Source organism: Scardinius erythrophthalmus (assembly GCF_964197995.2).
Source record: "Scardinius erythrophthalmus genome assembly, chromosome: 1".
Classification (NCBI taxonomy): Eukaryota; Metazoa; Chordata; class Actinopteri; order Cypriniformes; family Leuciscidae; genus Scardinius; species Scardinius erythrophthalmus.
The window spans coordinates 53,125,372-53,153,348 of record NC_138221.1 but is presented as its reverse complement, the minus strand read 5'-3'; the positions used below and the strand labels follow the sequence as shown (position 1 = coordinate 53,153,348).

Genomic DNA, 27,977 nt, shown 5'->3' with positions numbered 1-27,977 from the left:
TTATTAAAAAAAATAATAATAATAATAATAATAATAATTACCGGTAGGCTATATATATATTTATGTATTAACATTTTTTACACTATTTTTCTTTATACTTTTCCATAGACCCCCTAAGAGTCCCCAGCTTGAAAGCCCCTGCTTTATGTGATTTAACCCGTTTTGACTAATTTATGCCAGGCTTAGTCTTAATTAAAGGTTCAATCTATAGCCTAATTTTTTTTGCTAAATCAAGGTTTACACAATTTTGAGAAATTAATCTAATGCATCCTCCCATCACATGCTTAAGACTCCATGTAAAGGCCCATTTACACCAAGAACGATAACTATATAGATAACTGTATAGCCTAGTGTTGACTTCCATAAGGATACTTATTAGAAAAAGCTTTCCGAACATAGGAGATTCATTTTAAAGCGAGTAAAAGCATCTTGTCTCTACTCAACCAGTGCATTCTGGGTGGAGAGTACTGGGAATTTTCTCTTTTTGCATCCTGCTAGGATTTGACATCTTGACCCCTCACCCACCTGTTTTGTGCTTAAATTCTATTCATTCAAATCCTGCAACACTCTCAAATGAGTTTTTGCATTGGTAATGCTTTTGACATTTCAAATTAGCGTCTCAGGAGGTGGAACGCCGGGCTTTTTGCTCGTGGGTGGTTCATCTTGACAGTTCATTTCAAGTGGTTCGGTATTCTGTTCTCCAGTGCACAATTACCCTACATATCACTTAGATCAAGTCTTATCGTGGTGGTCTCATAAATGCAGTCTCTCTCTCTAACATGCACACACAGCCCATAGTGGTTGTTTACTCTGCTCTGCACACTCACCAGGTTGCCATGGATGCATCTGACTGCCTGTTTGCATGCCTCATTCTAGTCCACAGGTCACTACAGAGCCATGCCTTAAACATAAATACATACGCTGGTGCACGTCTGCATATATTCACTATTTGCTTATACACATAAACACAGTCATTGCCCTTAGACTTAAGACTGGTCAAGAGTGAAGCAATGCATCAGAACAGACTGGAATTCCAAGCAAAGGGGGAAACAGAACTCTCTCTCTCTCTCTCTCTCTCTCTCTCTCTCTCTCTCTCTCTCTCTCTCTCTCTCTCTCTCTCTCTCTCTCTCTCTCTCGGCAGATAGTTTGCTCTTTTACGTCAAAGGCTCATTCATGTGAAGGTGGTGTGGAGCGATCGATGTGCACATGTTGACAGATAAGAAAAGCAGCTAAAAATAAACCATCCACGGCAAAAACCATCCACTACCTCACAGCCGCAAGGACAAACACATGAATTTTTGCTCTCTTCCTGGTACAACAGAGAGAAAACAGGATAAGAGGAGGATGAACGCAGAACAAAGATTGAGGAAATGTCACTGAAACCAGCCCTCTCTGTTTAGCAGTAACACATACAACACACTGCATGAGTGTAGATGTGTGTGTGTGTGTGTGTGTGTGTGTGTGTGTGTGTGTGTGTGTGTGTGTGTGTGTGTGTGTGTGTGTGTGTGTGTGTGTGTGTGTGTGTGTGTGTGTGTTCAAAAGTTGCAGGTTATTGCATACATTTTAAAAGCATCTTTGCTCCTATGATTTGATAGTTGAACATGGAAAATGTTCACCCAAAAATATATATGGAATATATAAAGTTCCTCTCTCTCTCTCTCTCTCTCTCTCTCTCTCTCTCTCTCTCTCTCTCTCTCTCTCTCTTGTCAACAGTATGTGACAAAAGAAGTACATCAGAATTCACAGCACTCATAAAAGAGAAGGAAAAAAGTATTCAGATGACTTACTTCCGGCGGGATACTGAAGTGTGCATACGATGGACACTTCACCATCCCATGAGGCCGCGGGAGAGGATTTATGAATGGCACTGAATGGGACATAACTGACTCTGGTAGGTCACATGATAATGAAAGCATGGCAAATGTATTACGTCCAGATTGCATTCATACATTCATACTATATAGAACATAGGCTACTTTTTTAGCGGTTGCAAAATATTATTCAAAATAAGTACCTACTCAAGAGAGTATGTGATTTTGGACGCAGCCATAGTGTTTTTGCAAAATGCAAAATGAACATGAATGATTCGACTAAATTGAGCAATTATTTTTTTTTTAAATCTAACTGACAACCATCACCATTAACATCACAAAAAATACTGGGTTACACTTAACTTAACTAAGGTTTAACTCAATTAACTATGGCCTGGTTTCACAGACAGGGCTTTAATTAAGCCAGGATTAGGCCTTAGTTCGATTAGAACATTTAAGTAGCTTTTATAAACAAGCCTTAGAAAAAAACATTACTGATGTGTGTGTTGAGACAAAACAATGGCACTGACATATTTTAAGATATAGTGCAAGTTGCTTTCAGTTAAAACAGCTCAAACATGCATTTTAGTCTGGGACTAGGCTTAAGCCAAACCACAGGGATATGTAGCGTGGAATTATGCATCATTTATAGTCATCAGTAACTACATGTAATATAACAAGAACACTGTAAAAAATAAAGTATTAACAAATACTAAAAGAAAGCATAGAATATTGCTTTAGATTGCTTAAAAATGTAGATGTGCCAAAGCGAATCTTTAGGAGAGCGCTGAGATCCGGGCAGCATCACGTCTCCATGGAGAAGCATCTCCAGTCCTAACAGTTATGACTCACCATTATAAAAGCATGAAAAAAAAGCATGAAAACCTCCGCGGTCATAGTCCTCCCAGAAGCATCCGTGACGTTATTCCTCACAAAGATTAGGATCATCCGTTGTTTCTCACTATAATGAAAACACACTGAGGTTATTGCACTCTTTCACACAAACAAATTCCATTTCCTTTTCCCTCATAATTTGTAATACTTTACTTACATAACCCACATACAAATATTTACATGTACCCACCCATACACAAACTATAGAACCTATCAAATTTGCATGTTATTTTTAGTTTCTTGGACTCAAAAGCGTCCAGAGAAAGAGGTAATTAGGTATAGTTAAAACAGGCACAATTGTTATAGGCCCTCTAATATACAGTAGGCTAAATCATATCATATCATCATGAACTACTCATATTGTCATATTATTATAGTACTAAAGGAATTCAAATAAGGAAGTAATTGTTTGGACTCCAGGTGTGTCTGTTTTCAAATGTGCTCTTTTGCATTTTATTTTTAGCTGTTTTCCTGTCTTCCTTCTCTCTGTTAGTTCTTGGCTGGTGTTGGAGGCCATCAGGCAGCAGCAGTGCAGAGAGCCGTCTGTTGTCATGGCGACAAGACACTTCGCTGTACTGCAAGTTATCAGTTAGCAGGTTAGCAGGTTAGCAGGTTAGCGTGCTCTGGAAGCAAATCAAAGCACTGCATCGCCGTTCTGCACAATTTAAGGTCCCAAACACTAACCTAGCTCTCAAACACGCACACATATTCCAGCGTAACCTTACAGCTTTGTGATGTAAGGTAGGCCAAGTAACATTCCTGGTGGGTTGTTTTTTTTTTCTTGTCTTTTTTTTTCGTAACAGATTTTGTAACTATATTTTGTAACAAAAGGGGCGGGTCATGGTCATAAAAGGGACTCTATATAAACACACAGGGCCCAACGCTAAGGAGTTTACTGGTTATCTGCCCTGCCAAAAGGTCTGTCTACGCAGCTCTCTGTGTGCACGTGGGTAACTAATTGAGTTTCTTTCGCATCTTTTTGCATTCAAACGGTTTAAAATCATTTGAATGTTTATGAAGAACACGGTCACGTTCTAATACCGCTTTCTACTTTCTAAATAACAAGCGGGTTTTTGATTCCAAGCAGCCGAAAAACACTATCTCCCTCTGGAGCTGAATTGAACATCGTGCCAATTTTGCAATGATTGGTTGTTATTTGGCGTGGGGCCAGGATGGGCTAAGTTACGCCCGTTTCACACATACTCTGTGTGCGGTGCGTATGCGGTGCAGGAGCAGCACGCAATAGTGCTTTCACATATGCTGCGTTTGCAGTGCATGATCCGCGGCTGTACCACAAACACATACTTAGTATTTTTATTTCAAATCCAGAAGTTATGCAGCAACTTTTATGAAAAAAAAAAGTTGTCAGCATTGAGATTTTCTTTGTACACATACACTCTTTAATGGATGTATGCACGTCTAAACACAATTTAAACAACGTAGGCCTATATGTATGCATTACTTCTACTTATATTAAAATCGCAAACATTTTAAATTAAAACTTAAAATTGACAAAAACAGCCGACTCTCATGCCTTTTCTTTTGCATTTAAATTTTAATACAATAAATCTTGCATGTCACAAAGAACTTGTTTTTCCACTTCCACGAATGAGGGCGCTTTCACACTAGCACTTTTGGTGCCCACTCGGGTTCGAATGACGTCAGACTTCGGTTCGTTTGGATGATGTGAACGCTGTCTTCCGAACTCGGGTGCGCACCCGCGAACCGTACTCGAGTCCGCTTAAAAAGGTGGTCTGGGGTACGGTTCATGTGAACTCGGGTACGGTTCGCTGCTGATATGAACGCAATCGAACCAAACCGCGGAAGTGAACCGCTATTGTTGACATATAATGTGTCTTCGGCGGACAGGCCGCTGTCTGAAACGTTTTCAGATTTTTTGCGGCAGACAGACGCAAGTGTGTTTCTGTATGTCTATGCTGAAAACAAAACCAAAGGTTAAAAAAAAAAAGAAGAAAAAATGTCAACCGAGCAAGTCTATCCATTTGGACGCCTTTTCATTCGCGGTTGCAACACCATTACGCCAGCTGCAGCCTGATGACGCAAGTGTACCGCGGTTCGGATAGAAATAATATAATGCGAACACAGTCCATCGGGGGCAGGGGGAGGGGGGAGCAATCGAACTCGGGTTCGGAACAGGCAATCGAACCAAGTGTGAAAGCGCCCACACGAGTGTTGTTCATTATGTTGCCTTGTTGAAGTAAATTGTATTTTCCCTTGATTTACCCCGGTCTTAACGTCTCAGCATTGCGATTCTCTTTGTACACACTCTTTAATAGATGCACGTTCAAACACAATTTAAACAACGTACGTCAGCCTATTATTCAATGCATTACTTCTACTTATATTAAGTTGCTCAAGCAAGTGGTCAAATATTTAACCATGTAGTTATATTAAATCGCAAACATTTTAAATTAAAACTTAAAATTGACAAATACAGCCGACTCTCAAGCATTTTCTTTTTCATTAAAATTTTAATAGGCTACAATAAATCTTGCATGTCACAAAGAAAGAACTTGTTTTTCCACCTCCACGAATGAGTTGTTCATTATTTCGCCTTGTTGAGGTAGCTACCTTAAATATTTAACCATGTAGTTATATTAAATCGCAAACATTTTACATTGAAACTTAAAATTGACAAATACAGCCAACTCTCATGCATTTTCTTTTTCATTAAAATTTTAATTGAGGTAGCTTTCCTTAAAGTCTTAAAGTGAAAAAAGTAGTATTTAATTAAATACATGTATGGTGCGATTACTAGCCTACATTTTATTTAATTAATCGCATTTATGGTGAAATTACTACATTGTCAGGTCAATCTGTGTTCATTTTGACCACGAAACATGCGCTGTCACTTTAATTCAGCGTTTGCAGCACAGCAAAAACAGACTGTGCACTGCTGTAATACGCACCGCAACTGCATGGAACGGATCGACGGACTGCAACCGCGTGCAGTGTGAAAGCTCTGACCTGTTAACATGGGTACGGAAAAAAATACGCACCGCATACGCACTGCAAACGGAGTATGTGTGAAACGGGCGTTAGGACTGGAGCCGCGGGCCTGGCGCAAACCTGCTGTGCTGAACGGACCCGCGGGACCATGCAATTCCCATTCATATTCATAGCTGCGCCTGTCAAACAAGGTCAAAACAGGACAGACGTCAATATAGATGCATGTCTTTGAGAAATCCCTGCATCCTTGTGAATAATGTGCAAGTATCACGTGGTAAATTTCACAGGGGACATTTTTATAATGCTGCAGTGAGACGAACTCAAACTGAAGTTGGATCTCCTCACCTGACAGGAAGTTGGCCCTTAGCTTAAAAAGGACGAGAAACAAAGGGGGGGAGAGAGAGTTTCTAAATGCGTAATCGTAAAAACAGTGAATCAATTATGAGTCATTACTTTGTGATCTCATACTCGAAATGTCATCTCTCATCACTCACTCCCACCCCCAGCAGAAAGGCAGGAAATGAAAGGACAGGGAAAGTGAGGGGAAGAATGGTGTTATTGACGGAGAGCGGGATTATAGCGCTGAAGATAATGTCAGTGCTGTGACACATTATGTCAGCATAAGCTCTAATATCGTGGCCAATGACGAGACAGGAGATATATTTGCAGATGAATTGCAGCTATATCCACAGCTCACTGCATCCCTCTTGTGGTCAGTGTGTGATATCCTAATATAACAGATGATATTCAGGTAATGCTGTGGGCAAATGAACTCAACAGATAATTCTGTCCTGACAAGGCAAATCGATATACAGTTCTGCTCATAAGTTTACATACCACTTGCAGAAGATGCTAGATCATTTCAACAAATTAAGAGGAATCATAAAGAGTGCATGTATAGCGGGTAATGTCCCGAAAAAGCTGTTTCACGTAACAGATGTTTACATAGAGTCCGCAACAAGACAAAATAATAACTGAATTTAAATGAACCAGTTCATCAGTTTACATACTCTTGAATCTTAATAATGTGTGTTGTTACCTGGATGATCAACGACTGAGGGCAGTACTAAATAAAACAAAAATGATCTTTACACAAAATATGAAGGAATTACACATCGTGATCCTGTTCAAAAGTTGTTAAAACAGCCATTGATAATCCATTCCATTATCTTGCATATTCTGAATAGGGAAGGTAAACTTATGAGCAGAACTTGTGGAAAATTACATTTGAATATACAGCAGTGGCCAAAATTATTAGAACAGTAAGATTTTTAAATGTTTTAAAATAAGTCTCTTCTTCTCACCAAGGCTTCATTTATTTGATCCAAAATACAGCAAAAACAGTAATATTGTGAAATATTTTACAATTTAAAATAGCTTAACTGTTGTCTATTTGAATATATTTTAAAATGCAAGTTATTTCTGTGATGGCAAAGCTGAATTTTCAGCATCATTACTCCAGTCTTCAGTGTCACAAGATCCTTCAGAAATCATTCTAATATGATGATTTGATGCTCAAGAAACATTTCTTATTATTATCAATATTGAAAACAGTTGTGTACAATTTTTTTTTCAGGATTATTTGATCAACAGAATGCATTTAGGCCTATCTGAAATAGAAAGCTTTTGTAACATTATCACTACCGTTCAAAAGTTTATTTTTATTTTTTGGAAAGAATTAATATTAATATTTAGCAAGGATGCATTAAATTGATAAAACGTGACAGTATAGACATTTACTATGTTGCAAAAGCTTTCTATTTACGATAAATGCTGTTCTTTTGAACTTTCTATTCATCAAAGAATCCTGAAAAGAAATTATACACAACTGCTTTCAACATTGATAATAATAAGAAATGTTTATTGAGCATCAAATCATCATATTAAAATGATTTCTGAAGGATCATGTGACACTGAAGACTGGAGTAATGATGCTGAAAATTCACAGGAATAAATGACATTTTAACATGCTGTAGGCCTATATTAAAACATAAAACAGTTATTTTCCTATTTCAAATAGTAAAAATATTTTACAATATACCTTTTTATTGTAGGCTATATTTGATCTGCAGCCTTGGTGGTGAGCAAAAGGTACTTTTTCAAAAACATAAAAAAATATATTTTGAACTTTTGAATGGTAGTATAAAACTATAAAGAATCAAAACAGACATCCATAATAACAAATAAACAATAAATGATTATTAATCGATTGCTTACTAGATTACTGTTTAGATGCGAGCATGCATTCTCTCTGCACGATAAATGATTGGAAGTGCTGAAATATAATATAGTTTAAGTATGGTTAGACAACATGATCAAATCATCAGCAATCACACGAAGATGCAGGTTACCAAGGCAACGGAAGCATCATCCTCTTAATAATAACCCCTCCCATCTCCCGAGCAGCAGCCAATAGTGATAGCGTGGGGGCGTGGCCAATATCTGCCCGTCAACTTCCAAGTGCGTCAAGCAGTGAGCTACAATAGAAGTTAATGTGGTAAATGTCAGGCAGGCGCGTGAGTTGCGCGTCTAAATCAGCAGAGAATTCGAGTAAATTGTATAGAGAGAATATCAGATACATTTTTTAAAGTAGGTTACAAAACCCCTCCGAGCAGCAAGGATCTCGTGATTCTTGTCTGAAATACACAATAATAAAAACACGCCCTTTCCTCCGGCTTTCTGGAGACGTGGCGCAGGTGAGTGACACTTTTTCACACTATTGACAGCGCGTGTGATGCTGCATCATCATTTAGTGGCAAATACTATTGAAAATTATGGTTTGCATGACTTCTGTAGGAGTTCTCTCTCTGTTATCCAAGGGTTCATCTTAAAACTTGTTATTATCACGACGAGGTTATGGTTCTAGACCTCTAAACATTATGTGTTTGCACCAGATAAGTGGGAGTTTAAGCTTGCTAATCATCATGCAGTCATTGTTTTTACACGAGGGTGATGTTGTGCTTTCGTAAGTCAGGCAAAGACCACATGATGAACACAACGAGACTGAAAGTCTTTATCTGCATAGTGTGTGTTTACTTAAGGTTTCATAATGCAAACGACAGAAATCACGTGATTATCCATTGGATAATATCCAGACTACAATAGTAAGACTTGTTGCAATTCCATACTGCAAATGTTAATATCACTATGGATGTTTAATAATATTGCAATTACAGAACTACATGATTGTGCATTCGTTATGTCATGCCTGTATAGCATATATCCACTTATTAGTTTTATTAATAAAACAAGTCATTTCACTTACTTGACTGTTTCTTATAACCATTGCTGGTGCTTGGCTTTCTATATCTTGTACATGTCCGGGTCGCAATTATATTTTACATGAAGAAAACAAAGCTACCATCCATAATTATAATTCACTAAATATGTAATTTGCAAAGAGTCTTGTACATCCCTTAAAGGTTTTCTGTCTTTCTATCATCCCTGTGTCCCAGCAGGTAATGGAGGGTATGGCACTGAGCGCGGGCGGCTTGCGGACTCTGCCGTGGTACGTGGTGTGTTCTCAGGTGCTGGGGGTTACATGTGTGGTGATCACAGGCGTGTGGATGGGACATTACCGGGGAGGCTACGCCTGGGACGGCTCAGCTCAAGAGTTTAACGTCCACCCTCTCTGTATGGTCCTCGGCCTGGTCTTCCTCTATGGAGATGGTAAGAATAAATAGAGTAAAGAATAGAGTAAACAAGTAAAAAAGATATATTTTTTAAAACTTCATTTAACTTATGTTTGCAAAATAAATAAATAGAAGAGTTGCAGTTCAGGAAATAGTATCAATGCTAGTTTTGACACCCAAGGATACTGATATAGTTTTTCTGGGCTGAATATATTTCTTTTTTCTGTAGCCCAGCAAGTGAACATGCAGTGCTAGAACTGCCTAGAAAAATAATCTTTTCTTTTTCTTTTCATTTAATACGTTTTAATACCTTGAAATGACTGATTAACCTAGTATTCCTCTGCTGTGTTTGCATTACTTGAGGCATTTATCAACCCATTTATTCTCTCACTCAAACAGTGCATTTTAAACTACACTATTGGGTATAAACTGTGGTTAAAAATTGGAATGTATAAAATGCATATTAAATGCAATATATTAAAATAATAATGTAAACAGTTAAAATGTTTATGTAAATACTGTTTATTTACTGAAATATTATTTTAAAATGTCATTTATTCTTGTGATGGTAAATCTGAATGTTCAGCCTTCATCCAGTTGAATCCAGTCTTCAGTGTCACATGATCCTTCAGAAATCATTTTAAAATGCTGATCTGATGCTCAAGAATATTTTTTTTTGTATTATTATTTTTATAAGTTGAAAACAGTTGTGCTGCAAAAACCCCTCAAATTTTTGAACAGTAGTGTATGTGTGTTATATATATAAAATATTAAAATATATGTTCCTCATAATGTATGTTACATATGTAAAAGTAAAAATATTGTGTCTTAATGAACAAAATCTACTATATTTAAATTGGTAATACTTCTTATTGTGGTCTTATGGTGTTTGATTTATCAATCCAGGTAATTCTTTAAAAAAAACTTTGACTTTCATCAAAAAGTGTTCTCTCGTTTTTCTATAATACTGTGTATTGGCCAAATGTCAGTGATATAGCATAGTTGGTTGCAAAGGCCAGATTGGGTGTAATTGTCTAATAAGACATCTTTGGGTCTTCTGTCTCTCTGCCCTTAGGGTGTGTGTGTGTGTGTGTGTGTGTGTGTGTGTGTGTGTGACTCTGTGCTTGTAATAAAACACTGAACAGGAAGGGCCAGCTGATGTTGTTAGAGCTAAGATCTGATTTGTTTCCTGATTTTTGTGTATATATGAATCAATATGGGCTGGAATACTTCATGGTTGGTTTTCAAACAGTGATCAAGCCCTGCTGAGAGATAGTATTGTGTAGTTTTCTCTATTAATCTGTAACTGCTGTTGTCTAGGTTACAATAAAGAAAATAGTCAGAGAAGATCAATTATTTTGAACCATTTGAAATGGATGTATCTGATCTCTATAATTTTATATATACACACACAGGCACACTCACACACACACTTCTGTGCTGTTAAAGTATAATCACAGTCAATTCATGATTCGTCCATCTGGACACTTAATAAAGCACTCGGCAGAGAGAGACAGATGTTAATTGAGCTAATATCTTTAGCAGTGATCCTCTGATTCAAAGCCCTCGTCATGGAAATTTAATTAGGGCATTATATCTGAAAGGTCACTGGCCTATTAGAGGTTTAGCTGTCCCAAAAAACACCAGTAAAAACAGCCCAGAGGGTATCTGTCTGCTTGTAAAAAGGCCAAAAAGACACACAGGAATACATCTTCAGCTGTTATTTGACAAGTTACTGCATCTGTAGAATTTCAGTCCTGACGCAGGCTGTTTTCGGTGCCTTTAAGACTTCTATCTTGTAATTCTTTTATAATTGGCTAACCTTTTCACATCTGATAAAATGGCTCAATAAGAGCTTGTTCTTTCTCTACCACAGCTGTTCTGGTTTACCGTGTCTTCAGAAATGAGACTAAACGTTCTGTGAAAATTCTCCACGCTCTGCTGCATATGATGGCCCTCATCATCAGTATTGTGGGTAAGTCTAACAACATGCGTGTGCTAACAAGCTAGAAGAAAACGTAGATTACATGTACGTTTGGCAGCACTGTTGTTTTGCTGGGTATTTGTTTATTGACACAGATTTTTGCTGAAATCCTCAACTGCTGCGGTCACAGCCATTTCCCGTGACTAATGTGCTGTTTGAACCGTTAAATAAGGGGAAAACTAAAATTTTCTTCAGATAAACAGATGTATTTTATTAATCGCAGGGCACAGGATAACTAGATTTGCATTTCCAACAATATATATATGTACTCTACCATTTACAAGTTTGGGGTCAGTAAGATTTTATTTTTTTTAAAAAGGTACACAATGTAACTTGTGGCCCTCTAGAGGTTAAAAAACTAAATGGCATGCATTTTGCAGAAGAACATTGTTTTGGTTGTGCTTCGGCGTATGTGTTTGACTGCGGATGAATATGGTTATCCTCCTGCTCAGAAAACATTCACTACTGCTCTTAAGAGATATAACCAGTTTATTTGAAAAGAATCTCAAGCTGACTAGCTGAAGACGTTACTGTAGCTTCACCTATTAATAGATATGCTACTTCCTTGAAAATAAATTCCAGCACAGCTACACAACCATGAAATGACTCTCACAATAGATAATGCTTTACATATGGCAATTTATCTGTTCAATAAAATACCCTACTCACCTTTAAGTAATAAATGCTTTTACATTTCAAATCCCTCAGTTCTCGCCATCGCCGAAAAGTCAATGTTGATTCTTGGTTTATTACGAGCTCTGTCATGTCAACCTTTCTCGCTCGTTGTGACAACTAACCTATGCCACTCCCACATGCGTCAAAGTAGCCGGAGCGACTTTTCTCTATTTACGGATATGATGAGACACGCACGGATGAGTGACGCAAGAAAGCAATTTTGCACGAAAAGCATCCCTTCAGGTCTAAAATATAAACTATTTTAATAGGCTTACCACAGTGAATCAGGGTAAGACAAAAAACACGTTTTCTCAATTCTCAAATAAATCTGAATTTTTTTTGATGATAGAGGACATGAAATTTTAAATTTTCCTTCAGGTTTTGAATAGCGATGGGAGATTTTCAGACATACAAGTATCTTAGAGGTTTACTAAAACAAAATAGATAACATGCATAAAACATCAGCAGTTTGATTTAAATGCAGAAAATTGTGAAGAAAAATAAAAAGTGTATGTTTTTAATCTCTCTCTCTCTCTCTCTCCTCAGGTCTTGTGGCCGCATTTGATTTCCATTCATCGGCTAAGATCCCTCACATGTATTCTCTGCACAGCTGGTTTGGCATGCTCACTTTTGTGCTGTTTTTCCTGCAGGTAATTTGCAGTTATTTCCTTTTGACCAGGGCGAAGGTCTGTTTGCATTTAAACATCTTCCTTCGTCCTTATTTGAACAGCTGAGCTGCATCATGACTGTTCTGCAAAAGTGTTTGTGGTTTGGAAGGACTTTGCTCTGCATTAGCAAACCCCCGTGTGGAGGGTCACATCCATTACAGCTCTATTGACATCAAAACATTGCTATTAGTGTTTTTATTGGCACTGGTAATCCAGCCTGGAAACCTGACCTGATCGTCCACTTCATATGCTCTACATACATCTGAAAAAATTTATTAAATTCCACTTCAAATTGTATGTACATCTGAAAAATAGTATTTAATTATTTTATTATACTATATATATATATATATATATATATATATATATATATATATATATATATATATATATATATACACACACTCACCTAAAGGAATATTAGGAACACCTGTTCAATTTCTCATTAATGCAATTATCTAATCAACCAATCACATGGCAGTTGCTTCAATGCATTTAGGGGTGTGGTCCTGGTCAAGACAATCTCCTGAACTCCAAACTGAATGTCAGAATGGGAAAGAAAGGTGATTTAAGCAATTTTGAGCATGGCATGGTTGTTGGTGCCAGACGGGCCGGTCTGAGTATTTCACAATCTGCTCAGTTACTGGGATTTTCACGCACAACCATTTCAAGGGTTTACAAAGAATGGTGTGAAAAGGGAAAAACATCCAGTATGCGGCAGTCCTGGGGACGAAAATGCCTTGTTGATGCTAGAGGTCAGAGGAGAATGGGCCGACTGATTCAAGCTGATAGAAGAGCAACTTTGACTGAAATAACCACTCGTTACAACCGAGGTATGCAGCAAAGCATTTGTGAAGCCACAACACGCACAACCTTGAGGCAGATGGGCTACAACAGCAGAAGACCCCACCGGGTACCACTCATCTCCACTACAAATAGGAAAAAGAGGCTACAATTTGCATGAGCTCACCAAAATTGGACAGTTGAAGACTGGAAAAATGTTGCCTGGTCTGATGAGTCTCGATTTGTGTTGAGACATTCAGATGGTAGAGTCAGAATTTGGCGTAAATAGAATGAGAACATGGATCCATCATGCCTTGTTACCACTGTGCAGGCTGGTGGTGGTGGTGTAATGGTGTGGGGGATGTTTTCTTGGCACACTTTAGGCCCCTTAGTGCCAATTGGGCATCGTTTAAATGCCACAGCCTACCTGTGCATTGTTTCTGACCATGTCCATCCCTTTAGGATAATGCACCATGTCACAAAGCTCGAATCGTTTCAAATTGGTTTCTTGAACATGACAATGAGTTCACTGTACTAAAATGGCCCCCACAGTCACCAGATCTTAACCCAATAGACTAGAGCATCTTTGGGATGTGGTGGAACGGGAGCTTCGTGCCCTGGATGTGCATCCCACAAATCTCCATCAACTGCAAGATGCTATCCTATCAATATGGGCCAACATTTCTAAAGAATGCTTTCAGCACCTTGTTGAATCAATGCCACGTAGAATTAAGGCAGTTCTGAAGGCGAAAGGGGGTCAAACACAGTATTAGTATGGTGTTCCTAATAATCCTTTAGGTGAGTGTATACTGTGTGTATATATATATATATATATATATATATATATATATATATATATATATACAAACATTTACATTTACAAGTAATTCCATTATATATCTTTTTCATTATTATAATTCTTTTTTACAGATTATACATTTTTTATATAACTAATTTGAAGATATCTGATCCTAAAACATTTTTAAGAGGCCAATGGAATAGATCGCCTTAAGTTGTCTTAGGACTGACTTCTCCTCCTCTCCTTTGCTCCAGTGGTTACTGGGACTGGGATTTTTCCTTTTCCCATGGGCATCTGCTCAGTTGAGGAGCTGGTATCTCCCTCTGCACGTCTTCTTCGGCCTGTTGCTGCTGGCCATGTCTGTGGGATCCTGTCTGCTGGGAATCACAGAGAAACTGCTCTTCAGTATCATGTGAGTGTCAGTGAAGTGTCAGATTTTTGAAAATAACAACTGATGTCACAAAGCCGAGGTAAACATTTTGAATGAGAGGAAAGGAATGAGTCACCGTGTGAATGAGTCACAGCGGAAAGAGACTTTCAATGAATATTAATGATATTTGGCTTCTTTTGTCCATCTCTCACTGCGGAGCATCAAATGCTGGATTTATTCAAGATATTCCTTGTGTGCCTATTTACTGTGTAACTCATGAATAGTTTGCACATATAATTATTAACTTCATTAACACATAAATAAACAACTCTTAACACATTTGGGTGGTTGCAGGCGGAATTCATATCCAAATAATACAATAGAAATAAATAGGAAAAGTCCCACACACTGACATAACCGGTAAAGGCACGTTCACACGAAGGACGACAACTATAATGATAAAGATAGCTCTAAAAATCATTAGTCCGCACCACAACTATAATGAAAACAGCACAGTGAAATAATATTTCAGAATTCACTTTCAGAATGATTTTTTTCCAGCCAATGAACAATAAAACCAGTGACAGCCAATCAGAATCCGTCCTGCTTGAAAGAGCTCGAGCATTTAAAGTGGCAGACAAAAATGCAGCGTACACTTAAAATAAACAGAATGATATCGGTTCTTTATGTGAACTATCCCTTTAAATCATTCTTAAATAACTGTTCCAGTTCAGAAATGGGCCTGAAGCTTGTGTTATTTAAGTTTTGCAAGTTACAACAGTGTTTTTCCATTCATTAACCAATAAAGATTTTATGGCACATTTCCTGTTCTCAGGCCTACTTACTCCAAGTTTGCAGCTGAGGGGGTCCTGGCAAATATTTTGGGCTTGTTGCTGGTGTGCTTTGGGGTCGTGGTGGGTTACGTGGTGACGAGAGATGATTTCAGGCGACCACCGAATCCTGAGGAGGAGGCTCTATCTGTGCATTTTAAGACCCTGTCGGAAGGAGAAATCCCCAGTTCTCCTTAATGTCTTAATATACTCCAACAACTGCCTTTCTGCCCGTGTCCTAGCAAACCTGTCAGCCAGTTCCTTCATTTGCAGTCTTCGCATTATTTGTATTTGACACCCCCTTGTCATATGAACGTTAAAGCAGGATTAAATTACCACCATGTATGGAACAGAAAACATGTTACTGTTTTTATTATTGGAGTATTTAAATGTTATTTATTTTCAGGGTTAGGCTTTTTTTTATATATATATATTTTATATATATTTATATATATATATATATATATATATATATATATATACACACAATATATATACAATTATATAGTGTTTAAATGCATTAAATTATTTGATGTACCAGGATGTACTTTCAGAGAGTTTGGTAAGTTCCTTAAGTAATTAATATCTTGCAACTATTTGTACATCTTTAACAGTAGATTACTGTACTAATTCCTCTCTAAAAAGTATCGCATTACTTTCCATATCAACCTCGACCAGTTGAACAATAAAAGAATAGACATGAAACTACTCTTTTAATTCTCTCAAATAAATAATATAAAATTGTATAAGTTATTCTTGAACTGAGCAAAGTATTTAAAGTGAGAAAGTTATATTATAAACATATTTTAACATTAGACGTTAAATCTTGATTTTAATCTCTCTATTATTAAAGAATTGCTCTATAGTCTATACAGTATTTAATGCAATTACATCAGAAGTAACTAATTAAATGACAGAAAAAAAGAAAATAAATACCTTGTTTTACTTTTTCAAGGGAAACGTAATTATAGTAATTAATGACTTAGTAATGCATTACACCCAACACTGTGTATACACACACACACACCATCTGAAAGAGTGTACAGATGATCTGCTGGTGCCCTTGTACTGTATTTTCATTGCTGTGTTTGTATTGTGTACTTGTCTGTTGCAAGTGTTGTGCCAATATTTATATCACTGTTTTCTATTTGATATAAAATATCAATATGTGCTCATAATGCTTGATTTATAAGTCCACTTGTGATTAAGGATGTACAGTATATACCAAGTTTTTAACTGAAATAAATTCATGAGAAATAAGTTTGACTCAGTGGTTAGTTATTTCACCTTGATTTTCTTTGAAGTAGTATTCTTTTTTTAAATAAGCTCCTTATTTCCCTCATACATACAGATGATTGTACAGTTTACAATCGTGTAACCGGATAAAAAGTCCTCATTCACGTTTCTGATTTTCCTTCCCAGCAAAACAACACAGCTCACACATACAGACAATTTACAATGAATCCTCCTTCGCAAGCCCACTTATAAACAAAATCAAAATATTAAAACAAATTACATACAAAACCTAAACTTCAGTTCTTTTTTTCCTCTAATAAGGGAAACAAGGAAATATATTGTGCCACAGTCTTTTCCCTCATACATAAAACCACACTCGGGTTTGTGTATTAGCAGAGAGCATGCGTTCTAGTTCAGCACATTATTTACAGCCATGTACATTTTGGTCATACAAAAGGAAAACAAATAGTTAAATACAAACACTGTTGTTACAGTAAGCAGTATTCCAGGTCAACTCTGAGTGCACCGCATATTTTTCTAAAAAGAGAGAGAAAAAAATGAAACCGCTGCAGAAAGACCTGCTCTTTTTCAACAGCAGTTGGCATTGATTAGTTAAGCCAGATCCAGTGAGAGCGAATCTGACTTGCTGCCATCCTCCCAAAATATACCGTCAAGACATCCATTAAAAACGTGCCTGACCTTCCAATAGTATGTTAGTTCAATGGTGAGGCAAACATGAAGGCAAACAGTTTCACAACTTACAGTATGTGAATGTTTCAGTGCACAAATAAACTCTCAAAACATAATGGATGAGAGTATGTGGATTCTGAGGCTGCAAAAAAGAAGTTTCCCCCACGCCTATTTCCCATGACAAAAGTTTCTTTGGAAAAGATAAATTCTGCTTTAATGCTGTGACTAAGTAAATTAACGGCTGACTACCTGGATGCTACTTCCCATTAGCAGATCGTTAGCCAAACACTACATATATTTGCAGCAATCCTGTTGACCTTTGTAACCTGTTGACAAAAAAATAAAAATGCCCCATAAAAAGTCTAAAAATATTTCACATTGCTGAATGCGTCTCAACTTAGGAAGTAAAGGCAAACTGAAAATCACAACTGCATTGAAATTTAGATATACATATATATTTTTACAAACATAACTTAAAATATTAAATATTACTTTTTTGCTTAAGCAATATTGATCTGGAATATTTCAGGTACATTTTTAACTCAAGACACAGCAGGATTCTCAGGGATTATTACTGGTCTGAGTGGGGATATCAGTGGGGACGTCTGGTCCAAGGGCAATGCTCAGCAAATTGTCCATGGCTGGCATTGAGAAGGTACAGAAAAGTAGAAGGTTGGTGTACAGCAGTTACACAGGCCTACTTTTACTCCAATGGGTCTTGATACTTCCATTTATGTGTCCAGATGCACTTGATATGTACAGTACATGCTAGATTCACTTCACATAAGTGGAATTAACCTCAACAGGTCTGTAGTTTCACCATCAAGATATGGGAGGGAAAAAATGAAAAGATGATAAGATGTTCAACATGTTAGATATTCCTCTGGAATGTTCTAATAAATCTTGCACACTGACTCATTCTTCTTATACATTAGACTCCACAAAAGGTCTCTTTGGTTTAATGGGTGAGGTTGGGCCTTGCCTTTCATTGTGAGATAACTGCCTATACTCATTGTCCTGATAGGCCTGGGAAACTGGTAGAGTCCGTGCCACTTTCACATCTGGGTATGTGGGAACCTGACTAACTCTGCCCATAGCGTCCGCCCGGTCCCGCGTCACACCAGGAGGGTTGGCGTAGAAATCATCATCCATTAGGTGGCCATTGTGAGCGTTGTTGGTGCGGTTGTAGTAGGCGATATGGCTGAGGGGTGCCGTTTGCTGCCCATATCCCATGTTGCTTGGAGAAGTTGCTGGACTGTTTACCACTGTATCCAGAGATGAAACAGCCCAGGGTCGAGAACCCGAGGAGGACGATGCAAGCGAAGGCTGCTGCTGGAGGTACTGCTGAGTCCGTGCAGTCTTGTCTATGATGCCCATGAAAGGTGTGTTGCGGGAGCGAAGGGCCTCTCCTGGATATGTTCCACCCACCACCCGGAAGTCTGTGCCTTGCGGGGGTGACATCGGTGAAAGGTCATCATGGTAGCTTCCTTCATAGGAAATATTTAAGGGTATCTCCATTTGCTGTGCAGAAGCTGACGCCCTGAAGCCTGGGCCTAGGTTAGCAGCAGAACCTGCCACCAAACTGTTGTTGGATGGCGAGAAGCGTAGACCTGTACTGTGGGAGTGAATAAGGGGGCGTGGAGCCGGTGGGTGCTGTTTGGGTTCTACGTTATTGGCACTGACTGGACGTCGGTGTGCATGAAGGTTCTCAGGTGAACCTATCGTCACCTGTCGCTCCATTTCGTGGGGTGAGACCGGATAGTAGGCGGTCGACTGACTGCGGCTGATCTGTGGTGTCTGACCGTAGCGGACACCTCCAGGACTGGGTCTGTAGGCAGAGGAGGGCCTGTGGGGAAGCTCATCCTCCACAAGGCCAGGATCCATGCTGATGGCACGCTGGTACAAGGCCCCTGCACTCAGATTGCCCTGAGGCTGAAGTGAGGAAGAGTATCCTCCATCCCCAAGTTCATCCATGTCACCTGGGCAGCGGGCACTCATCGAGTGAGCGATCTGACTGTACGCACTACTACCCAGTACGGCACTGGAGTGTACCGCGGAGCTGGGCTGGTTGGTGCGGATGATCTGTGCCTTAGCTGGCTGCAACCACTGGCTTTGTTGTGATGGCTGGGAAGTCTGTTGGGAAAACTGGAATGAACGTTGGCTGCTCATCTTAGACAGAGGGGACTTGGGTCGTCCTGCAAGCTGGTCCTGTTGGTAGCGTCCTGCAGAGGCGGACTGGGGACGGTACATGGCAACTCCCTCAGAGGTGGGGCTGGCACGATACTGTGTTCCACGGCGTAATGGCGATGGTGGTGGGCTGAAGTGGTAAGAGGCCTGATGAGGGGGACTGGGCCGGAAGTGGGAGCTCTGGTGCGTTGGGGAGAGCGACGGGGAGGTGGATTGGTAGCCTTGCCGTGTAGGAGAGGACATTAAAGGGGGGCTGGGGCGAAGGTCATATGCTTGGCCCAAGTAGGGTGAATCATGATGGCTTGGAGATGGAGGCATGTTCTGAATCACTGGAAGTCCCGATGGAATACTGTGGGGCTCGGTGGGAACACCAAGCGGTAGGCCATCCAAATCCCGCTCAAGGTAATCGTCATCCTCCTCAAACAAGTCCTGGACCGGCTCCATGTCTGAAATATGGGGCTCCATTGGTGGAGGCGGTATCATGGATGGGGCTTGATCGCGGGGAGGGGAAGGAGGAGGATCCAGCTCCTGTTGCTGTTCAACCTGATGACACTCTTCTTCCACACGTTGCAGCAGGCGCTGGATCTCGCGGTTATTGGGACACAGACACATGGCTTCACTCAGGTCCTCCAGGGCTGCGTGGAATTGCCTACAGCAAGGGAGACGGAGAATGAGAGAGAGTAGGAAGGTAGAATATGGCAGTAGGTAGAGAGAAAGAAGGAAATAGGCTTGTTAAAAACTGAGAAATTACTATTGCTAAAGGAATATATTCGGGGTTCAATGTAAATAAATCTTTATCAACAGCATCTGAAGTGGCTGTTTGTAAAAAATCATTCTTGCAGTAATGCACTTACAGTGGAAGTCAATGGGTCAATGGATTAAAAGCAGGGCTTCGAACTGGTTCAAAGAACGAAAACAAAAATAAAAACGAAATCAAGTTTAATTGTCGTTGACAGTCATTAACGGCTGCATCTTAAGTTCAGCATTAGGTTTTCATCAACTTACAGGTTACAAAGTTTGTTGTAGTATGTTGTTTAATATATTTGGCCAAAATCTTGTCATATAAAAGATTAAGTGCTATGCACAGGCTGTACTGGCTATGATTAGAGGGCAAATACCAGACTGATATTCTTCTCAGCTTCTCAGTAAATACATAAAACATTAGCCATTACAAGCATCCTGTTTTTTGAATAATGAAAAGGCTGTACTTATTCAAAGAACTTTCACGATTCGGGCAGGTGGAACTACTGTATGAGGTTTTGCCGACGGTTTGAGGATCTACTCGATTTACGAGGTTTAGGCACAAGCTCATAGTATAAAGCTATTTAGTATAAAGTTCTATTCAAGCTCTGATATAAAGAATAGGCAGAAAAAAAATAAGTAAAAAAAAACCCTGTTATTAACCATTATTTTTCTAATCTAACGGTTTTCGGGACTGTAATGTTACAGAAGGAAGGCAGGAACAGAAACATTAAAATACTGATTCTGTTCGGAGTGAACTGATTGATTTTGTTTTTGCATTTTTAAACCCTGGTTAAAAGTAAACTTTTAATTTATTTTCTGTTATGTAGAAGTTTAGCCCACAAGACAACAAAACCTGACAATTTTTATAATATATTTGCACAAAAAATTAACTAAAACAGTAGTCCCATCCCAAAAATTATGATTTATTAGACGGCTCAAAAAAAGATTGAATAAATAAAATTGTACCGAAACTAATTAAAGTGCTTTGACAAAAACACAAGCTTTCTGGAATGCCCATAGACTTTCATTGTAAATTTCAAGCTTAACTTGTATTGAACCTGGAACATTCCTTTAGTCATTTTACCAATCAAAATCATAGACAACCCCCCACCCCACAAAAATAATAGTTGATCAAAAGAGAAAAAGGAATAAAATATGAATGATGGGCATTCTGAGGAAAAATAATCTGATTGTTCAACACAACATGAAGTATGAAGAACAGGTCTAATCCTGATGTTGTCAACTAATGAGGCAGAAGTCAAGGGGCTTAAATTGATTTCTATCTTGAAAGTCTAGCATAGCACTACGTCAACCAATCGAAACACATTTGGCCAGTTTGGGTCATGATCTGTCAGCACTCAATCTGTGCTTGACAGAATGTGTTTTATAGGCTGTCCTGCCTGTTGGTTTCTACGATTACCTGCTGCTGCGCTTGGCACGGGCTCGTGCGTAATAGGCTTCATAGGATTTGGGTTTCAACTCTAGTGCCTTGGAGGCAAACTCCTCCGCCATCCCAAAGTCCTGCAAGCAACAACAGGACCAACAGTCATACACTGAGCCGTACATGAGGTCAGAGGGAGGACACACACACACACACATACACGTGCATGCGGACATGCACACAAACACACACATACACTCTTACACCATTAACGCACACAAATGAACATGTCACATTTATATGAGGATGTCAACACTGATTATTACAAAAATCAACATATTTTGAGCACCATTAGTGCAAATATGATACACATACATACATACAATTATGGAAATGCACGTACACACTTATAAAATGTGTTGACACACACAAATATATGCTCAACAGGGACAGTGGGAAGATGCAATGTGACAGCTCAAACCTCGACCTGTACTAAACCTAACTCTTAAACAAATCCAATAAATGTCAGAAAAACCCAATGAACCAACAAATCAAACCAAAAAAAAAAAAAAAAAACAGGGATGAGATCATGATGGGAAGAAAAACTACAGCATGGGCTGAGTGTATAGAGAGCTTTCCAGAGAATTTCTTCATTCAGGGGAAAATGAGAAATAATCATCCAAAATGAGAAATAATGTAGTCATAAAGGTGAGAAAAATGGGAAGATCAAAATATCTCCTAATACATCAATACTGTCTTTAAAGTCCTTGTTCCAAAACTGCTTTGGTCTTAAGTGTTTTCAAAAGCAATTAAGAACACAGACCAAGCACACAACTAATACATGCAGTTTGTTGGTAAGGTTAGTTGTCATTGCATGGACGCTGGTAAACAAGAAGATTTACAGTATACTAGCATACTTGTAGTCAACAGATATGTTTTTCAATATCTACAGTGTAGTACAATATATCATGGACCTTAGTTAGGGTAGACACCATATTAAATTTAATGCAAATAAACTTGTCTGGAACACTGGAATTTTTTTAATGTCCAATTTTCAATCTTTTTTCAATCAATTTTCATTCAAGTTAAATATGCCATCTACCTTGAATAAGGTATACCACAAATTGTGTCTGATACAATTATGCAATTGTAAATAATTTGAATAAAATAGCTAAAAAATGATGAATTATTACACAATATTTGAATAATACGCTGAATGAAAATGTTGACGGCTGTGTTTAGCACAAGGCCAACCAGACACAGTGGATGCTGGGATCATGTGTCGTAACTCTACAGCAGGGGTCACCAAACTTTTTTCTCTGGGGGCCACATTATCGTTCCTGACTGTGATGGGGGGCCGGGGCCGGGTCAGCTATATAACATAGAATTGTATGACCCAGACCAAAATGACCACCAGCAGGCCTCATTGTGTAGTAGAGATTACTAGCCTGCATGGCACAGCCATCCCCACTACTATATCCACACTACTATATCAATACTTGATTCCTGGCACATATTTGTTTATCTTTACTAGTGGTTTGCAAAAGTTGTAATTGAGACTTGAGTCTTCACACTTTGTTTTATTTAAAGTTATTCTTCACAAATAATCGTTGGTCCACTGTTCTTTGAAAACTCTGCACTCTCTTTTAGGGGTGGAACGGTACACAGAAGTCACGGTTTGGTTCATACCTCGGTTCAGACATCACGGTTGGGTACAATGAAGGGAAAAGCAAAACAAAAATGCAGAAGGCTTGTGCATGTCTCAGGCTGGACCACCAAAAGAAAAATAAATGTCTTAAGCCTTGTATTTTTTTTTAAATAAGTTTTATTAATAAAGTAAAGGCATAGAACCAGTTTCTTTGTAGTGCATGACAATAGTTTTATATAATTAGTTCATTAATTCAATTAATAAAAATACCTTGATATGTTTGGTAATTGTACCTGAATTAATTGAAAATTAATGTGCTACATTTCAGATTAATATATTTGTTTTCCTTAAAAATGTAATTAACAGTAGCCTAACTTAATCACTTTGCAGTTTGAATGATGTCCTGCATAAACTAAATGACGGAGTATGTTTTTATGTTTCCACTGTTCGATCGCAGCCGCGCCACACACACACACACACACACACACACAAATATAAGTAAACACTTTACGACTTTTCGATCGCGCCCACACCTCTCTCTCAACATATTCCAGCATTGCAATCTTTACACTGCAGCCTGCTTCAGAGCTAAGGCGGAGCTACAGATTAGGTGTCCCTAAGAATCCGCGTATCTAACAGTAGTTCCGCATTACATTAATTAAATTGCACGCAAGTTTTATTTATTTTTATACCTTGTATTCTCCGTGTAGATGTATGCACCAAACTGTGACGCCCGTACCATGACATACCGTCCATGACGACTTTTGGGGATTGCCTCATAGGGCCGGTTCAAGTAGTGGGGGGCAGAGGGGCTGGGGGGCCAGTCAAAGGGGGGTGGCGGGCCTGAGTCGGCCCGCGGGCCTTAGTTTGGTGACCCCTGCTCTACAGGGTCACTAACTCCATTTTGGATTTGCCCTGCAATCCCTTTTCTCTAATACCAAATCCTTAACAAACAGACTATCAACACACCTAAGAAAAAAATATCTATTGGTTGGAATGACTGAAAAATTCAAGGTCAAAGAGTCATTTAACAAGAGGTGACCAAACTAGATTAATGTAATCAGGGCAATCTCAATTCTTCCTCATAACGTCGCTATGAGTGAAGAGAGACAGAAGGAAGAGAGTTTTATGAAACCGAGAGCTTTGGACTCACATTCATTTTCCTCCGGCAGCGGGAGAGGTTGAGCAGCAGAGAGACTTTGAGCTCGCGGAAGGTCTTCAGGTCCTCTGTGAACCCCTCTCGTGGGAACTTCTTCAGGGCGTACTGGTAGCGTTGGGCGGCTTCTTTCACCTTTCCTTTCTGGGTTGGCAAGACACTTTTACTTCTCAATTTCGAAATAATATACGACTATGATATATTTTCATAAAAACAAATGCAATAATTAATGACTTAAGTAATGCATTACACCCAACAATGTACATTATTATTGGCAGCATATTCCTATATACTCCTATACACAGTTTTGTAAATGTACAGACTTCATTTCTTCAGCTGAATATTCCAGGATTGCAATTCAAACAAAAGCCACTCACCTTGTAGAATCCATCGCCTTCCTCTATCAGTTTGCTCAGCAGAACAATCATAATATCAGGTTTGGATGTGGCCATTGCCCATGTTGCAGGACCTAAGCGCAATAGAGCATAAAAAAGACGCAAAGCAAAGAGTCACCACAGACTGATAGTCCATCTGGGCACAACATAGCTTGCTAATCTCATGAGGGACACAAAGGAACAAGCAGGCTGCCAGGATATCTTGCTTGAAAGGAGGCAAAGTCTACAAACAACTTGTGTGGATATCACAAAAAGCCATGGCAACACGCCAGACAAAAAAGAAAGAAACAAATCACGAGCAGCTTGGCTGTTTATACCTTGCCGAAATTGAAATCGGTTTAAACTGGCAATAAAAACATTTGAATCCGACAGCTACTGAACTTGCAGTCAGCATGTTTGAGCTCTCTGTGGACAGCCTGAACAGAGGTCAAGTGTTTCCACTGGTTTAGACTGAATGTAAAGTGGAGGGAGGGTGGGAATAAGAGATTGATAGGGGTCTATTAGAGCTATAGATTTCGCCATGGGCAGCCAGTCGCAGTATGCAGGCAGTGATTTAGTGCAATTCATGCAAGGCGCAGTTGAACTAAAGATCAGTAACTGGCAAATAGCCCGAAAAAGCCAAACTGAGAGCAACTGTGGGGGGGGAAAAATGAAGGTGTTATTCACACAGAATGCATTCTTGCTTACAGAAATAGCTAGACGCAATATAGAATTGCAAAGCAACAGCAAAGGACAGAATTCAGAGAATTCTCGAGACACGTTTTTGACTACTAAAGCATCTTAAAAATCTAAAGCTAAAGGCAAGATAATCAAAGACGCCCATTATAATACAGCAGCGCTGCAGAATAGAACATCGCAACAGGCTTTTTTAAAACTACAGTTCCTTAAAAATGTGACATTCATGACACGAGATGCTGAAAATGATCACATAGGGCAAAAACATCCATCGCAATTTTAAAATGCGACGCTAATGAAAAGCAGCTGCACGCAACGTTGAAAGTCATCCATCACAATACAACAGCACAAAGGATTAGAACAAAATGCAGGTGTTTCGAGACAAGATTTTAAAGATTTCAACTTCATCTTAAAATGTGACACTAAGGGTGCAAGATGCTGCAAAAAAAGCGAAGAGCATCAGAACACTGACAGACGTCCATCGCTAAATGACATCTCGAGATGTCATAACTTGTCACAACATCTTTAACTGTGATCCTGCAAGTAAAAGAAAAATGCTGCAAAACAGCAAAAAGCATCACTATACAGCACCTCAAGATGAGTTTTAACTTCTTTTAACTTGACATGGCATCTTAAAATGCGATGCTAATGGTACAAGATGCTGGCAAAAAGCATTGCAACAGTGAAAGAAATGGAACGGAATAGAGCTAAATGCAGGTATCTGAAGATTAATTTTTAACTACTTTTAACTTGATACAGCATCATAAAAATGCAACGCTCATAGACTATCATAGACTATTCATGTTCACATAGACATTTTAGAGTTACAAAACAGTGCAAGAATGCATTCTGTGTTCATGTCCTCCCAAAATCACAAAACATTCTGCAGCATCATGCCAAAATGCAACACCTCTTCCTACATGCAGCCATGCAAGCAGACGGAAGGAACAAAACTAATCCACGTCTTCCATCAGAGTTTTGTAGCAGTACTCGTGTTTATGGCAGCAGCTCTTTCCACTTTTTGTAGACAAGAATAGTGATATGAAGATTAAATAACGTTCACATTCGGACATCCAAAACACTATCAATACCGACCAATGGAGAAGGGACCACACGGGTAACAAGATGGAGGGACACAGTCAAAAATGGCAGATGGGGACAAAGGTGTGCGTTTTACCTCGAGCACGGGTGGGGAGTGTCTGACATCCTGGTTACGAGGAGAGAAGAGGTGGGAAGGGTCACGAGTGAAAGGGTGACAGGTTATTAGGGCAGAGTGAAGCATCATGGGAGGGGCGTCCGTATCAGACAGGGAGCAAAGGTTTATGAAAACAGGAAGCAAAGAAGAGAAAAAGAGAGAGATTGATAGTCGGTGGTTAAGGGTGAAAGAGTGACGTGAAAGGAAGAACAGGGAAGATCAGCCGTGAGAAGCCGTGGCAAGCAGCAAAATTAGCGAAAGCAACAAGCCCATCGTGATCAGCTGCGGATCAGTGGAGTTCTGCAGTTCGGTGAAGAGCACACGAGAAGGAGGGTTAGACTAGGATGACTGAGGTCACAGGGAGGGGTATGAAGGAGAAAGACATCTAAATGTGACGCTAATTTCATGTGATATTCAATGCATGTGCTGTTTGCATTTATTCAAGGTATAACCTTTGGAATTTATGCTGCATTTCATCTAATATTCCTACTGAATATATGGCCAGTTCCCACTGCCTGACACTCAGAAGATGACGTGTGCACTACCATTCACTACTCTTCAAAATCAGTAGTAATTACTTATAATTAATGTTTATTTAGCAAGGAAGCATTAAACTGATCAAAAGTAAAGGTAAAGACAAAGTCCTATCATGCTATCCACAAAATAATGAAGCAGCTTGACTGTTTTCACCATTAAATATAAGAAATGTTTCTTGAGCACCAGATCAGCATATTAGAATGATTTCTAAAGGATTGTGTGACACTGAAGACTGAGTAAAGGCCCGTTCACACCAAGCACGATAACTATAAAGATAACGATAAAGATAACTATATATGCGTCCACACCAATGACCGATAACGGTCTTTTTATTCTAAGCACGCGCGCGCCCGGATGATCCAGATCCATTTTAAATGCGCGAGACCTTTAAATTAGAATGGATTCTGATTGGCTGTCAGTGTTTTATCGTTCGACAGCTGGAAAAAAAACGTTCTGAAAGTGATCCCAACGATATCGTTCCTCATATCTTTATCGTTATAGTTGTGGTGTGAACTCTGTTATTCTTTAATATGGAGAACGATTTTTAGAATTATATCTTTATCGTTATCTTTATAGTTATCGTCCTTGGTGTGAACGGGCCTTAATGGCAGATAAAAATTGCATTTTATGAAAAAGCAGTATTTCCATCCCCCATGTTAAAGAGACCAATACCAAAAATAGGAATGGAAATGAAAGTTGTAGCCACTGAGAAAGCCG

General features: G+C 39.0%; 2 protein-coding genes across 3 annotated transcripts in view; one reads left to right on the top strand and one right to left on the bottom strand.

Annotated features, from left to right (window-relative positions):
- The first annotated feature begins 8,154 nt into the window (after window positions 1-8,154).
- cyb561 (cytochrome b561) lies at window positions 8,155-15,769 on the top strand. The gene is made up of 6 exons (XM_081368583.1): window positions 8,155-8,371; window positions 9,134-9,344; window positions 11,184-11,282; window positions 12,513-12,616; window positions 14,471-14,628; window positions 15,422-15,769. Exons 2-6 carry the CDS (start codon window positions 9,137-9,139, stop codon window positions 15,612-15,614), a joined length of 762 nt encoding a protein of 253 aa, XP_081224709.1. The 5' UTR covers window positions 8,155-8,371; window positions 9,134-9,136; the 3' UTR covers window positions 15,615-15,769.
- Window positions 15,770-16,697: 928 nt separating this feature from the next.
- Window positions 16,698-27,977, bottom strand: part of tanc2a (tetratricopeptide repeat, ankyrin repeat and coiled-coil containing 2a) — a 159,057-nt gene continuing 147,777 nt past the window's right edge. For both annotated transcript variants that reach the window (XM_081368999.1, XM_081369000.1), the window contains 4 exons: window positions 24,836-24,927; window positions 24,456-24,602; window positions 21,694-21,794; window positions 16,698-20,178 (listed from right to left, as the gene is read on the bottom strand). In XM_081368999.1, coding sequence (XP_081225125.1) covers window positions 18,267-20,178; window positions 21,694-21,794; window positions 24,456-24,602; window positions 24,836-24,927 — 2,252 coding nt within the window. In that variant the 3' untranslated portion in view covers window positions 16,698-18,266. The remainder of the gene's footprint in view (window positions 20,179-21,693; window positions 21,795-24,455; window positions 24,603-24,835; window positions 24,928-27,977) is intronic.

Excerpts from the sequence above, each read along its gene's own strand:
- cyb561 (XM_081368583.1), top strand. The coding sequence starts at position 9,137 with ATGGAGGGTATGGCACTGAGCGCGGGCGGCTTGCGGACTCTGCCGTGG. Across the intron at positions 9,345-11,183 it reads GGTCTTCCTCTATGGAGATG|CTGTTCTGGTTTACCGTGTC; the intron begins GTAAGAATAAAT and ends TCTCTACCACAG. Across the intron at positions 14,629-15,421 it reads AAACTGCTCTTCAGTATCAT|GCCTACTTACTCCAAGTTTG; the intron begins GTGAGTGTCAGT and ends TCCTGTTCTCAG.